This window comes from Sinocyclocheilus anshuiensis, unplaced genomic scaffold (assembly GCF_001515605.1).
Source record: "Sinocyclocheilus anshuiensis isolate Anshui unplaced genomic scaffold, SAMN03320099.WGS_v1.1 scaffold1051, whole genome shotgun sequence".
Classification (NCBI taxonomy): domain Eukaryota; kingdom Metazoa; phylum Chordata; class Actinopteri; order Cypriniformes; family Cyprinidae; genus Sinocyclocheilus; species Sinocyclocheilus anshuiensis.
Genome location: NW_015546234.1, coordinates 292146 through 307005, shown reverse-complemented (window position 1 = coordinate 307005; position 14860 = coordinate 292146). Strand labels below are relative to the sequence as shown.

The following is a 14860-nucleotide window of genomic DNA, read 5'->3' as shown; positions in this document are numbered from 1 at the left end:
AAATTACTCACCCTCAAGTCATCCTAGGTGTATATGACTTTCTTCTTTCATACGAATCCAGTCGGAGTTATATTAAAAATGGTCTTTGATCTTTCAAGCTGTTTAATGGCAGACAGCGGGTGTTGCAGTGCATCAGTCCAAAATAAGTGAAATAAAGCTCATCCATCCATAATAAAAAGTGCCTCACATGGCTCCGGGGGGTGAATCACGAATTAGAAGTACAAAACGAGGATTTGTAAAGAAGAATGTCGGAGGATTTCGATATAAGCCAAGAGGAGACTGGTTTTCCTTTGCTAAAGTAAGGAAACTTTGCTTCCTTTGCTCCTGTTAACAAACGTTGGTTTTCACGAGACTCACCGGCGCATGCGCAACGCCGACATCTTACGTCATCCGCCCGGAGCTGCTTCCGTGTACAACAGTGAGCGCAAGCTATATTAAATTGATTATTACGTTTTGAATATGGATATTTTTCCTATAAAAACGCATCGATTCGCTACAGGAGGCCTTTGTTCACCCCCCGGAGCCGTGTGAGCCACTTTTTTATTATGGATGCATGCGCTTTATTTAACTTCTTTTGGACTGATGAACTGCAACACCCGCTGAGTGCCATTAAACAGCTTGGAAGATCAAAGACAATTTGTAATATAACTCCCTATTGGATTCGTCTGAAAGAAGGAAGTCATATACGCCTAGGATGGCTTGAGGGTGAGTAAATAATGGGCTAATTTTAATTTTTGGGTGAACTAACCCTTTAAAGGGATAGTTTACCCAAAAAGGAAGATAGAGAAGCTAGAGATTACGGTTTATGAAGTTTTAAATATGGATATTTTTCTTACACAAGTGCATCCATACAGGGTAATCTAAATGCAAAAAAAATTGGGGAAATTACCATGCTTATTTTCTACACAATAGAATTTACTGTTCTGGTAAATAATACTGGTATACTCTCCATCCCTACTTTAAAATTTAAGATTAAAGGTTGAAATCTCCCACATTGATAGAATGTCCAGCATTCAAATGTAACTGAGTGTGATGGTGGCATCATAAATTTGCATACTGATTTGTGATTAGACTTTTATATTGGACTTTTATATGTGCTGAATTGTGAACGGCCTTGTCCCCCTTGCATGTAATTAACCATAAACAGCCATCTTTACAGTGTATAATGATGCCTTCGCAGCCACATTTTCCTTCAGAAATGCTAATTTAACTCTGGAATAATTGATTCTAATTGGTCAGTCATGGCATTCAGTGCTCAAATATTTTTATATAATGATTCTACACTACTATTTTTCCATTGTCCCTGACAACCAATGCTGTGCTATTTTAATGTCTCTATAAGGCCGCTCTGGCCACTGCTTTGCAGTCCATGAACATAGTAACAGATTTGTCAGCTTGTTAAGCTCTAAGCAACTGCTCAGTGGATAATAAGGAACATCTGATTAATTTTCTCAGGACACAATGACTACATCTGCCCTGCCACCAACCAGTGCACCATCGACAAGAACCGCCGCAAAAGCTGCCAGGCCTGCCGTCTCCGAAAATGTTATGAAGTTGGAATGATGAAATGTGGTGGGACTCTTTCGTTTTCCATTCCTCCCTACCAACACCTTTTCTACACCCACACAGTTACCAAATACTTCATCAGAGATTGCTGCTGAGTTTTGTCCAAAGACTTTGGAATTTATGTGCCAATATTAAACAGCTATCATGCCGTGAAGTTTTGATATGCATCACCATTGTAATGATAATGTGATGGAGCCCTGATTATTTATAGATGTTGGTCAAAAGTTGCACCAAAACAACCCAGATAAATTACTCCGAACTGATCTCATCATACATAAGTTTTAAGATTTCTCATAATAATAATTCACACATATTTGAACCAGATGGTCTTGCATGTGGTCTTTTGAGCTGTTTGTGAGTATCTTGGAGGGCTTGTTCCTGCTAGTTGAATTAAGCGTTGCTGTGGAGACTGTTACCGTCTATCCTCATCCGGTTTTTTAGGACAGTCTGATTTCACAGCTTTGAAAGTGATGTACTCTCATCTCATTGGCTGATGTGGTTGTTTTGAGCTCTTTAGAATGTATCAGATGTCATATAAAATACACAATTTTGTAATATGTTTTTGCAGCTTTTGGCTTTGCCTTCTGTTCAAACAAATTTTGGTTTTGATAATGTTAATTTGAATATATTAACATTAATTTATGAATTTAAATACCTTTAAGTCGTCCCTTGGAATTTTGCTGAGGCCCCGTGGTTGAGAACCACTGGTTTAAGCCAAAACTGGGATTATAGGGAAAGTGTGTCATTTCTGCACCACTATTGGCACCAAACATATATGCAAAGGTGATGAATGTTCATGAACAACTCCCTCTGTCTACCATTGGTCAGACAAACACACAGTCTTGCCTACATTCACGCCATTGGTTGCACCAAATGTTGCTGTGCTGGTCAGGATGCCCAAACAAACAAGCAATGTTTTGCAGCAGTTTACACTTTGGGTTAACTTACGAATTAATGACTTACTGTTGACTCTGCATAGTAGATTGTAGAAAGAATGTAAAAAAAAAATGACACACTTCACCTTTATATCAGCTGCTATTGAATGGACTATTGCTTGTATATTTAGTCCGTATTCCAGTATAAACCTTTAAACCAGCATAGATGAGGTTGAAGTGAATTGTGCAATTTACATGACGTTTTTCACAGGGTTACGGAGAGATCGTGGCAGCTACCAACAAAGAGGAGCACAGCAGAAGCGACTGGCACGATGCTCTGGCAGGATGAGAACAAGTGGCCCAAGATCTCAAGAAATCAAAAGTGTCCAACATCCCCTCAGTGGAAATAAGGTGGTTACCATGGCGTTGAGCCCTGAGGAGCTAATCGCTCGAATCATGGATGCAGAGCCACCCGAGATTCATCTCATGAAAGATGTGAAGAAGCCGCTCACTGAGGCCAATGTCATGATGTCACTGACCAACCTGGCTGACAAAGAGCTTGTTCACATGATCAGCTGGGCCAAGAAGATCCCAGGTGAATGTATAACCAGATTCATAGGAAAAAACTATTCAGTTATAACACTAGCAAAGTGTGTTAATAGATTTCTGTTAGTTTATAGAACACTTCCAATAACACAAATCTGCCTAACTGCAAATCCACATGGAAAAGAGCCTGTCGGTCAGTATCAGTTTGTAGACCAAACCCGCAAAGCTGATTCACTGTGGATTCACTGGAATTTCGAATGGGTTTTTAGAGTAGCATTTTTCCATTTATGAGTACAGCAAGGAATATGGTTAACATTACTTGAGGAGAATCTGTCATCTTCTGAATTTAGGATATTGTAAATTACAATTATTACATCATAACATGTTCAAACTAATTTTACAGTTGATTTGTGCTTTAAAAATGTTGCTAACAAGTTGTTGCATGAGGTGTTCAACAGTTGAATTTCACTTCATTCCTCAAGCACGTAAACTCAAATGTTTGTTCCGTATAGCAATCTGAACATGGTATGACTGTGTGGGTAAGTAATTATTTTATTTGTTAAGATTAATAAATGTTTTTAAAGCACACGGTTTCAGATTCAATTTGACCACTGTATGTATTTCATGTTATTGAACCAAACGTATCCTCAAGTGATGTTAACCACAGATGTTATTGATTTCATAAATCAAAACTCACTTATCTTAAAAAAAATACTCAAAAATGCTCATTCTTTTCATAGTTTTGGACTGCAAAATATCTTTAATATTGAACTTTGAAGAAGCATTTTTGTAGCGGATGGATTAAATCAATTTTCTGGTTGGAAGCGATTTAACATTAAACTTGATGTGTAATGCGTCAGTGTGTTTAATACAGAGCCCCTACAGCAGGGGTCTCCAAACTCGGTCCTGGAGAGAGTTTAGCTCTCAACACACCTGTCTGGAAGTTTCTAGTATGCGTAGTAAGACCTTAATTAGCTGGTTCAGGTGTGTTTAATGTGGTGGTTGGAGCTAAACTCTGCAGGACACCGGCCCTCCGGGACCGAGTTTGGACACCCCTGCCCTACAGGTACATTGTGATATGGAAAAAAAAAAGTGATTGAGGAAAAATTATATTTTAAAGCTCCTCCCTCGCAAAATTTGTGATTTAAAAAATGTAGGAGGAAAAACTATATTTCAGTGATTTTGCAAGCTAGCACAAAGTTGGAAAAAAGACAAAGCAATACTTTTGCAAGAAAACAGAAGAGTTTCCTGAGAAATGCAAAAGTTTTGCGAGCGAACTCGAAAGCTTTGAAATACCATTTTACCATTTTTTTTTTCATTCAACATGTCCCTTAGGGTTTTCTAATAGATTTATAGATACATATATGGTATATATCAAATCTATTAGTGATTCACAGGCAAATGATTTATCATTTATCAGCCTTAAATCTGCAATGAAGGAACCATAAGAAGTCTTTTCCCTTAAAGGCAGGGTAAGTGATTTGGTTCAAAAACATTTTTTGTTATGTTGGTCTTTTGTTATGTCTGTGGAAGGCATAGGACCATCAAATTTTCTTCCAATCATATCCCTTGGTCAGAGTGCAACAGTAAAGCGTGTTCCATTACGCTATTGCAGAATAAGCGAGAATGGAAGGCATTATTATTGAAATATGCACCAGTGTTGCATTCAACCCTCCACCAACACTGTCTCTCATTGTGTCGCTGGTTAGCCTCTGGTCTGCCTGTGTGTTTTGGTGGAGGCGTGGCTTAGGAGAGTGATTTGCAGGGAGGGTGGGATCTTATGCTTTCAAAACTAGATTGCCATTGCTAGCCTCTCTAAAGTCGCCTACCCTACCTTTAATCTTTTTACAAATGTATTTGATGTTTCCTGTTTTCTTGTCTGATTTATCATTTTAATTCATTCTTGGCTTTTGAGATGGGCAGAGTCTTCATTAGTGAATCACCCTGTTCAGATTCTGAACATGAGCAGTTTGTTTATTCTGAGAACATCAGCAAACCATCCCTCAGACCCTTCTTTGATCCCCAGGGATGAGCTTCTTGTGTGGCGACACAAGCCTTATCTCATTCAGTTTCATTCAGTGAAGCGCTGCCTGCTGAAATTAACTACTGTACTAATTGTGATTACCTGCAAACTATTGATTGGGTTTGAATGCTATGGATTGCATGAAACTGTTGTTGGATGTGTATGCAATTGTTAGTAAGTGCTTATTTCTCCCTGCAGGTTTTGTGGAGATCAGTCTTTTTGACCAGGTCCATTTGCTGGAGTGCTGCTGGTTAGAGGTGCTGATGCTGGGACTGATGTGGCGGTCTGTTAATCATCCTGGAAAGCTCATTTTCTCCCCAGACCTCAGTCTCAGCAGGTAACTAGTGTCATTTAATTGCGTTTATCCTTCCCATTGCCTAATTTATGAACAGGCACATCCATCTATCTGTGCTTTGAATGTTTTTTTTATTGTCAAATGCTTTAGATGGTCAGTATTTTTATGTGCCAGTATGGTATAAGATATAGGGGATTTAAGTCACTGATTACATGTTGATGACATTCTGATGTAAAGACTCTAGTTAACCCTCTGGTCACTTGAGAGTGTAAAGTTAGCAGTGCCAACCTAAATATATTCAGTCAATAACATGACACGACACTCATTTTGTCTGGATTTATACATTTCTTCAGTGCATTTATCCCCCAAAAATGCAGTTCATACATACAGTGTCCTGAATGCATCTATTCTGTGATGAGCATGTTTTAATTCCTGAATTAAATAACAATGTTATATTTTTGGGGAGGACATAAAATTAAATTAGTCAGGGTGATGCAACTGTTGTATCAAAATGAAGAAAAAGGTCTCATTAAAAAAAATGCTGACGCTTTTTTTAGCGTTATTATTACTACTACTACTACTAGTAGTACTACTTAAAAATACAGTAAAATACTTTTGCTAATACCTTGTAAACAAAATATGTTGTAAACAAAATAAACTATTAACACCACAAGACATTTGCTTATTAATATTCATTACATTTAAAATTATCTTGAAAATGTACAAATCTATTAAATCCTTTCGAAATCAACATTAAAACAGTATGTTTCTAATAACTTGGCACCTGTGTTTTCACTAGAAATGTAAAATGTAATATAAATTGTAACGTGCGTCTTCTCACACTGCAGAAGCTTAGTATAAAGAACTGTGTATTCATACCAGTTGTGTTTGCGCAGAATATAGCAAAATATCTGAAGAATATTGCTGTGAAACAAAATCAGTGGTTTGGCCAGATGTGTCAGAGTGAGCGTGAGGCTCTGTGTGGTGCGAATTAGAGAGCTGCGGGAAGACAGGAACTGATTCAGCTATGGCTTGTGTATTATCACCCCCCTCTGCTCTACTGCCCTTTGTACCCACTAACATGGTGTGTACCAATGTTGTAATGTGAGAAAAAAAATTGGGCCAGTGTTACAGATGCTCCGCAGAATTTATACTGGACTACACTTCCAAACAGTCAAGGGTGAGCTGTAAATATGCTTACCATTTGATATGCTGCCAGACATTTACTGTATTTTCATGGGCTGCGTTTTGGAAAAGGAATTCATTGTATTATAGCCAACTGGATCCCTGAGTTTAACTTGGTAAACTGCTTGTCAGCATCAAAAAAGTGCCAAAAAAATAGTGCATGCCTGTTCTCTCTGTTCTCACAAGTTTTAATGAAGTGTTAGAGCCGTTCCCAGTCTCATTCACTGCTGCAGACCCAATTGCAGCACCTCTCAGCGTCTCAGAGAGCACTAGTACTCTGATTTTCCATTGATGCTTTGAACAGACTTCGCCATTCGTACTTTCAGTAGGTGCCAAGTTTGGAATAGGACTACTGAGGTCTGAGATTGAGGCCCGGTCCTGGGTTTCTGATGGTGTGATGCTAATTTGCGAGACTGCTGATGTCTTTGTGTTTGTCAGGGATGAAGGCAGCTGTGTGCAGGGGTTTGTGGAGATCTTTGATATGCTGCTGGCAGCCACGTCCAGGTTCAGAGAACTGAAGTTACAGAGAGAGGAGTATGCTTGTCTCAAAGCCATGATCCTTCTCAACTCCAGTGAGTGTTCTTCTCATTAAAAGTTTTATGAAACGTGAAAGCATTTTTACCACTTCTTAGTCTTACTAAAACAAATTTATTTTTATTAGAAAAAAATGAATGTGTATGTTTTGTTGACCTTCCCTGTAGGATAGACAAACAGTGGATCTCAGTCTAATATCGCAGTTGATTAAATAGAATGCATTCACAACACATTCTGAAAAATTCTCAAAAAAATCTTCTTTTTGAACTTTAGAAAAATATATGAAATCAAACTTTTCTCATTGAAGATGTTCTATTGTGATATATGATATCAAGCTCTGTTGTTTAAATGTACACACATGGTCTTTTTTCATTTATTTATTTTTTGACTCACATGACCCATGATGCCAGACTGCAGCCAGTAAATTGAAAATTTCAGGATTCATTAATATTTCATCTTAACATTCAATGTTAATTCATAAAGAACTATTTTATCATGAAGTATTTTCTAAAAATGTTTTTACAGTCTTCAGTGTCACATGATCCTTCAGAAATCATTCTAATATGCTGATTTGCTGATCAAGAAACATTTATAATTATTTTCAATGTTGAAAACAGTTGTACTGAACATTTTTGTGGAAACATTTTTCAGGATTCTTTGATGAATAGAACGTTTAAAAGAACAGTATTTATTTGAAAAAAAGAAACTTTTGTTACATTATAAAATTTGACTAATTTAATGAGTCCTTGCTGAATAAAAGTATTCATACAAAAACAAGAAAAACATACTGACCCAAAACTTTTGAGCAGTATTGTATTTTTATTTGTATTTTTAAATAATCAGTTAACAATGGCAAGTATAGTAAAATTTACTACAATATGCAGAATAACATTTTGAAAAAAATTGGGAAGCATAAAAGATTTATTGCTAAATCTGACAACATTTTGAATCTTTTCATCGTTCTATACTTTAATAAATGGTTTCATGTTTTAGCACAAACTGCAAGCTAAATTAAATAAGTCAGCAAATGTATACAGTCTGTCTCTAGCACTCGATTGTAAAGTAAAAAAAAAAAGATCCAGTATAGTGAACATCCATAAACATACTCGGAGTAGTCTTTTGGCTCTGTTGATCATAAATGTGTTCTGTGGCCTAGTGCTTGTGCTCCAGACATATATGAGTGATTCTCACACGGGAGAAGTGGGTTCGATTCCAGCTGGTGTCATGCAGTGATCATATTCCCCTTCATTTCTTGATTGATTGCTTCTGTTGTCCTCATTTGTAAGTCGCTTTGGATAAAAGCGTCTGATAAATTACTAAATAAATAAATAAATACAATAAAATTTCCTGTCCTCTTACTGTCTCTGTCATCAAAAGTCCAAACAAATTGCTGACCTCCACAAAGCCATAATAAATAGTGTTCGCTCCAGGCCCATAACTCAGAGGGTTACTACTATCCTCGCTTTAATTGAAGGGAGTGTTGGCAAGGCCAGGCAAGAAAAATGCTCACGCACTGTAAAGTCTTAATGGGGACAACATGCCTTTGCTCCAAGTATCCATTTCATAGCACACACTTATGCAAGTAACAGGCAGTACCTGCCAAGTGTTCAATGTCTGAAGGAACCAGTATTTCTTGGAAAACAACTTTTCCTCATGCATTATCTCTTCATTCTCAGCCCCCAACAGCTGTCTTCACTTTGTCCCCTCGGTATAACTTATTTGATTGCTTCAGATGTGTTGTGTTGCTTTTGAATGGGATATTCTTTGAATTGGGTGCTTATTTGGGTATCACCCTCTATTATTTCAAACGGCTGTAAATGTCAGCGTCTCGCGGCTTTAATCGCTGCAAACCTGCACTCGTGCGTCATTGCAGACATGTGCCTGAGTTCGGCGGAGGGAGGAGAGGAGCTGCAGAGCCGGTCGAAGCTGCTGTGTCTGCTGGACTCGGTGACGGATGCTCTGGTTTGGGCCATCTCGAAGACGGGCCTGAGCTTCCAGCAGCGCTCCACCAGACTAGCCCATCTGCTCATGCTGCTCTCGCACATAAGGCACATCAGGTACAGACAATAAAAACCTTGAACGAGGAACTTTTGACACACCTTGACTGCACAGGACTCAAAAAAGGTGGCTTGTGCTTCATACACAGTAATTTACCTGAAGACTGCAAAACTTCTTTCTTTCTTTGCTCAAGAATTATGGATGCAAAAATCATAGAAACTGCAGTGGCTAATTATACTCCAATTACAATTACAGTTCATTTGGACACCTAGTCTGCTACTAACCTTTTTTGTAATGATGATGATCATCAAGCAATTTTGTTTCCTGTAATTAAAACATTGTATGTACAGTATCTACAGGGGTGGTTTTTCAGTTTTTGGGTTGCTGCTTACAAAATAGCAGTTTTCAGTGTAGCTTTTCCAGTTGCTAATTTGTCCAGCAATTGGCAATGGGGCACAGATGCTGATTTATGTAGTCGTGTATCGTCTCTTTTTTTTTTTAACCAGTTCACCAATTCAAATACCAATCCAGTATATGCTTTTAATAATATTTATAATACTAATTTGTGCAGAAATATTTTGAAATATTTAAAATATAATTATATATTACTGATACAATAATAAAATTAAATACAATTAAATTAATGTTATATTAATACATTTTTAAAGAGAACATAAACTTATGAACTTATAAAGATAAACGTATACATTTTAAAATACATTGTTCCTTTAGCTTTAATCTGCTACTTTTTGTTAGTAGCTTGTTTTCATAACTACTTTTTTTCAAACGTTTAGCTAAATATGTAGCTTATTGTCGATAACTAGTGAGTGTTGTTGTTTTTTTCGTCAAAAACTTAGCTCGAACTACAAGCCAACTGTATTCTTCAAAAGGTTAGCTTGAGTGTAGTGTTGAGCTAATATTGTAGCCAAAGGGTTAGCTTACTGTATTAAACTGCTTTAAAAAACCTGTATTGTATCTAACTACTTTTTGCAAAAAGTTAGCTTGAAAGTATTGAACCACTTTAAATGAGTTTTCCAAAAGGATAGCTTGTATTAAAAAACCTTCCACTGACTGAATATCCACCATCTCTAGCAACAAAGGCATGGACCACCTCCACTGCATGAAGATGAAGAAGATGGTTCCTCTGTATGACCTGCTTCTGGAGATGCTGGATGCTCATATCATGCACAGCTCACGTGTGTCTCACTCCGGCCCTCAAGCGGCTCCTGCTCCCAAAGAGAGCAAAGGCGTCCAGGAGGCCTTCGCCTGCACTTCTCAGCACGGCGGGACCTTAGGACCCTAAACCATTTCTGGTGAGACATAGCAAGAGTAGTTTCTCTCATAATGCAGGTGTTGTGGCGTTGACATAAAAAATATTTTTACTGATGGAAATGGCTGTTTTATAAAATATTTAGTACATTCATTTCACAGGATGTTGCCAGCTAAAAATTCTTCCATAAATCTTAAAATAACTGTACAAGCTGAAAAAAAATGTTAAATTGTTCTTCTTTCTCGCCAGCACTGAAGAATGATCTATAGTTTCGGGAGAATGGACAACAAAAGTAGCCACACAAAAAGAGTGGAATAGGATTTCTCAAGATGAAAAACATCAGATTTTGGCATTTGTTGTGAAATCCTCTTTTTTTGTTTGGTTTCACAGAACTCGTTCTGAACACAGTTTTTTGGTTTTATGTAGCCTAAACCACAAAAAAAGGGAAATTTAATTTTTTACAAAACCTTAACAATTGCTGGAGGTTTGAAAATCGATTACTATTTGTTTGGATTTCAAAAGCTTTTTTGAAATGCAACTTGCAGTGAGATATCTGACAGTGTGGCCTCGCGCACCCATTCCCATGAAATCTGCACCACAATGAAATGTACAGTTTCTACTTTTCCATTTTCTTTCTAAACAGTACATTTGCAACTCGCGCTTTTTGTAAAAGAAAACAACAGCATCACACCGATGCCCTCATCAACACTGTCGGAACAAACAGATCAGATTCCATCACTTGCAAAATGACAGTAAGGACAGTCATTGCTAAAGAGAGAGATTTGTATGCAATGTGAGCAAAGACTAAATTCTGGTCCAAAGGCTCAGAAGAACTGAATCAAGCCTTATTTTATTTGATTCTGTCAGAACAAGGACTTGTGAATGTCACACCGCAGTAATTCAGGGCAGCTGGATGTTTTGTTTGCATCTATTACTTTTGACAAAACAGATTATGGAGCAAAACATCAAAACAAACTGCTTTCTTTCGTCCTGCTCTCTGCCCTTTAACACCATAAAGGGCTTGTACAAAACATTTGAACATTTTCTAGGGACAGCTCAATTTATTGCTACTATTCCACTGTGAAATCCTTTCTGTTGGTAAGATGCACCACAACCACCAAAAATGTACTTGTGAAATTGCACTTTAAGAGTTCTCTGAAATATCTAAAGCCCTGTTTTCAGAATCAAGAAAACTGAAAATATTGCAGTGACTACAATGATTATAGCCTATACAGTTTGGTTTAAGATGACAGTAATAAGAGAAAGTATCTAGGTAAGGAGAAAATTGATTTATTCCTACCTTAAAGATTAGAATCATAAAGATAGATGTTACAAGTACTTACTTTTAATAAACACACAAAATAAATGTATATGTTGTCTGCTGGCAGCCATCTGAATTTTAATTGTTTTGATATGAAGCACTAATATTGATTTTACAATTTTTGGCAACTAAGCATTTAAGACCAGCTGTAATACAGATTTGTTGTAGACAAGGTTTATTTTTTAACACAGAACAAATGTTTGTAAAATGTTTTCAAAATGTACTTTCTGTACACGTCTTTATGTTCTACCTTGCAGTGCATATGTAACAGTGTGCTATTTACACAGGGCTGTATTAAACTGTGTTCATGTGCATTTGACATTTTTAAATATATTTCTGTTTTGGGCTTCGCAAATATGAACAGTTAATTCAGACCATATAAAATTTAAAAATGAGGCCACATAATCCCTAAATAGCAAACTCTTAACTCTTAATTTTTAATCAGTGCGTGATGTGCTTAAATCTAGAAAAATAAAAAAAAATTATCAGTGATTTACATTCAAGCTCATACAATGATTGACGTTTTTCTTTACTGCATTGTGACAAAAAAGGGACATTTTTTTGATCACATCCAACTGTAACATTAACAACAAAATTCTCAGTAGTATGGCTCTCAAAGGGGAATAAATAGTAAAACATCAATACAACCATTCAAATATTGGTTGGACAAAAGTGAGGTGCTGAGAGACTCATGTGGGGGGAGGACCGTTGGTGTAGTGTAACATGGGGTGGAAAGAGCGGGCAAAATTGTTGGAAAAGGTGCAGCTGTAATCGTCTTCAGAAAGAGGCACCAAGCAGGCCAGAACCAACAGCAGGAGGAACAGGAGATGCAGAGGGAAAGCCGCTCGCAGGACCCGATAGAAGAACGAACGCTGAGGTGATGGGTCACGCTTTGGCCTGAAACAGAAAGTTTTACTGCTGATCTTTTTATCTAATCTTATCTTCTTTAAAACAGAAATGTCTATATATAACACTGTATATGCATTTTTGCTTGTATAGCATATATTTTTACAATATTCTATACTATTTAAATCTTCATGAAAAAGGAACAAATTAAAATGGTTTATGTGTGTCACACTGTACCGAGAGCATTGTGTGGATTTCCTGTCTCCCGAAGCATCAGTCGTGGACTCCTGCAAACACATGACAGACAATTTCAGCACCTCGCCACAAATCAAAACTACTCAACCAGATCATATTGCTCTAAATTATGAGCATGTAGTATACTTTTAATTTCAATATTGTTTGTAGTAAAAACTGCCTTATCTTAGTTAATTATATTTATTTGTTGACATGGTGTGGCAAAAAACTCTCAGACTAAATTATTTTAATGCACACTACCATTCAAAGGTTTGTACTCTTAATTTTTTTTTATATATTTTTGAAAGAAGTCTCTTGATTATTTAAAGGTCTTGATAAGCATAAAAGTAATTGAAAAATTGTAGTTGTAAAATTAATTGTGAAATATTACAATCTAAAATACCTTTTCTATTTTAATATAAATGTACATTTTTAATTAATTTTAATATATTGTAACAGCCATTATTCCAGTCTTCAGTCACATGATCCTTCAAAAATCATTCTAATATGCTGATTCGCTGCTGAAGAAACATTTCTTATTAGTATCAATGTTGAAAACAGTTGCTGCTTAATATTGTTGTGGAAGCCTTTGTGATTTATCAGGATTCTTTGATGAATAGAAAGTTCAAAATAGATTAAAGGAACACTCCACTATTTTTGAAAATAGGCTCATTTTCCAACTCCCCTAGAGTTAAACAGTTGAGTTTTACTGTTTTCGAATCCATTCAGCCGATCTCCGGGTCTGGCGGTAGCACTTTTAGCTGTAGCTTAGCACAGATCGAATTGAATCTGATTAGACCGTTAGCATCTCGCTCAAAAATGACCAAAGAGTTTCTATATTTTTCCTATTAAAACTTGACTCTTCTGTAGTTACATCGTGTACTATGACCGACGGAAAATGAAAAGTTGTGATATTCTAGACTCCACAAGGATCAACGAAGTCTGCAGAACGTCCCATAGAAACCAGCTGGGGATTTCCATGAACAGAGCATTTTTTCCGCAAAATATGCTCATAAAGTGGTACTGTAAAGCATTTTTTTAAATGTATAAAAATGACTAGTGTAAATGACTAAGTTTTCACGCTTACTAATCTCTCCTGAATCGTCTGGTGATCCTGGTCGACTTGACGTGACAGTAGTCGTAGTTTGCTTCCAATAACATGGAGTTTTTCCCTAGCTTCAGCACTGTCCTCCCCACCAGCCTCAGGAAGCAGCTCGGAGACGATCGCCTGCAGGGAGCTCACTTGCTTCTGCCTGCCCTGCAGCTCCTCTGCCAGATCCTGCCAACAGGAGGTGCAAAACATAAGCTCACTACACAAATAACCAGACAAACTAGAGGAGTTCTCCACGAACAGTCTTGGAGAAGCTGATGTTGTTCTGGTTTGGGTTTCTCTGGCTCACCTTCAGCGTGTTCCTGTGTTCCTGAAGCATGGAGGGCTGCACAGAAGGGTCATTCAGGTTCACTGTGTAGCGTCTGCTCTCTGCATGGGCCAGCCATAGCAGTTGAGAGTGGACCATCTCGTGGAACTCCTACAGGAGGGCAGATGTTCAGTAGTGAGAGATGAAGTTTCATGTGGCATCAATCCCAATAGCTTCAATCTTTCCATTAAGGTTTTGTATAAATGTTTGACAGATCTCTCACCTGACAGTGTCCTAGGGTGGTGCGCAGACTGTCCTCCCATCTCTCTAGTCCCGCACAAGCCTCTGTCCAGCGGCGATTCATGCTGCGCAGACCCTCCTGAAGCTCAGGTGCTCCTCCTGTAGCCCCCTGCTGCAGCTCTCGCCCACCCAGGTTCAGAGACAGCATCATGGTCTTATAGCGAGCAAATGTCTTCTGCATTTCCTGTGTAATGTGGAACAAAGTATGAAAACATTTATTTCCCTTTCTAGTGTCTCTGTATTAATAATCTAAAAGATTAGATGCATTCTAGAACTACAACTGATGCTTACTTTAAGTTGTTTGACCCTCTCTTCTAAGATCTCGACACTGACGGATGTCTCAGGCTTCTGCAGTCTGTCCAGCTCAGGGGTGACATGATCCAGCCAGGAAGTGATGTCATGCAGGTCAGAGGTCAGCTGCTGGGGGTCTCTGGTGCTGCACTGCTCTTTACTCACTGCTTGAGCCTGCAGCAGCTCCCAGCGCTCAATCACTCCTGCGGAGAACAAAG

General features: G+C 37.8%; 2 protein-coding genes across 2 annotated transcripts in view; one reads left to right on the top strand and one right to left on the bottom strand.

The window, feature by feature from the left end:
- Positions 1–11684, top strand: part of esr2a (estrogen receptor 2a) — an 18750-nt gene extending 7066 nt beyond the window's left edge. The window contains exons 5-11 of the mRNA XM_016503491.1: positions 1456–1572; positions 2713–3036; positions 5209–5347; positions 6929–7062; positions 8898–9081; positions 10115–10335; positions 10542–11684. Of these exons, the coding sequence (XP_016358977.1) occupies positions 1456–1572; positions 2713–3036; positions 5209–5347; positions 6929–7062; positions 8898–9081; positions 10115–10325 (1109 nt within the window). The 3' untranslated portion in view covers positions 10326–10335; positions 10542–11684. The remainder of the gene's footprint in view (positions 1–1455; positions 1573–2712; positions 3037–5208; positions 5348–6928; positions 7063–8897; positions 9082–10114; positions 10336–10541) is intronic.
- A 437-nt stretch (positions 11685–12121) lies between these two features.
- The window catches only part of LOC107701452 (nesprin-2-like), an 84146-nt gene continuing 81407 nt past the window's right edge, over positions 12122–14860 (bottom strand). Inside the window, exons 97-102 of the mRNA XM_016503455.1 lie at positions 14643–14845; positions 14335–14535; positions 14094–14222; positions 13781–13972; positions 12697–12746; positions 12122–12510 (exon numbers count right to left, since the gene is read on the bottom strand). Coding sequence (XP_016358941.1) covers positions 12303–12510; positions 12697–12746; positions 13781–13972; positions 14094–14222; positions 14335–14535; positions 14643–14845 — 983 coding nt within the window. The 3' untranslated portion in view covers positions 12122–12302. The remainder of the gene's footprint in view (positions 12511–12696; positions 12747–13780; positions 13973–14093; positions 14223–14334; positions 14536–14642; positions 14846–14860) is intronic.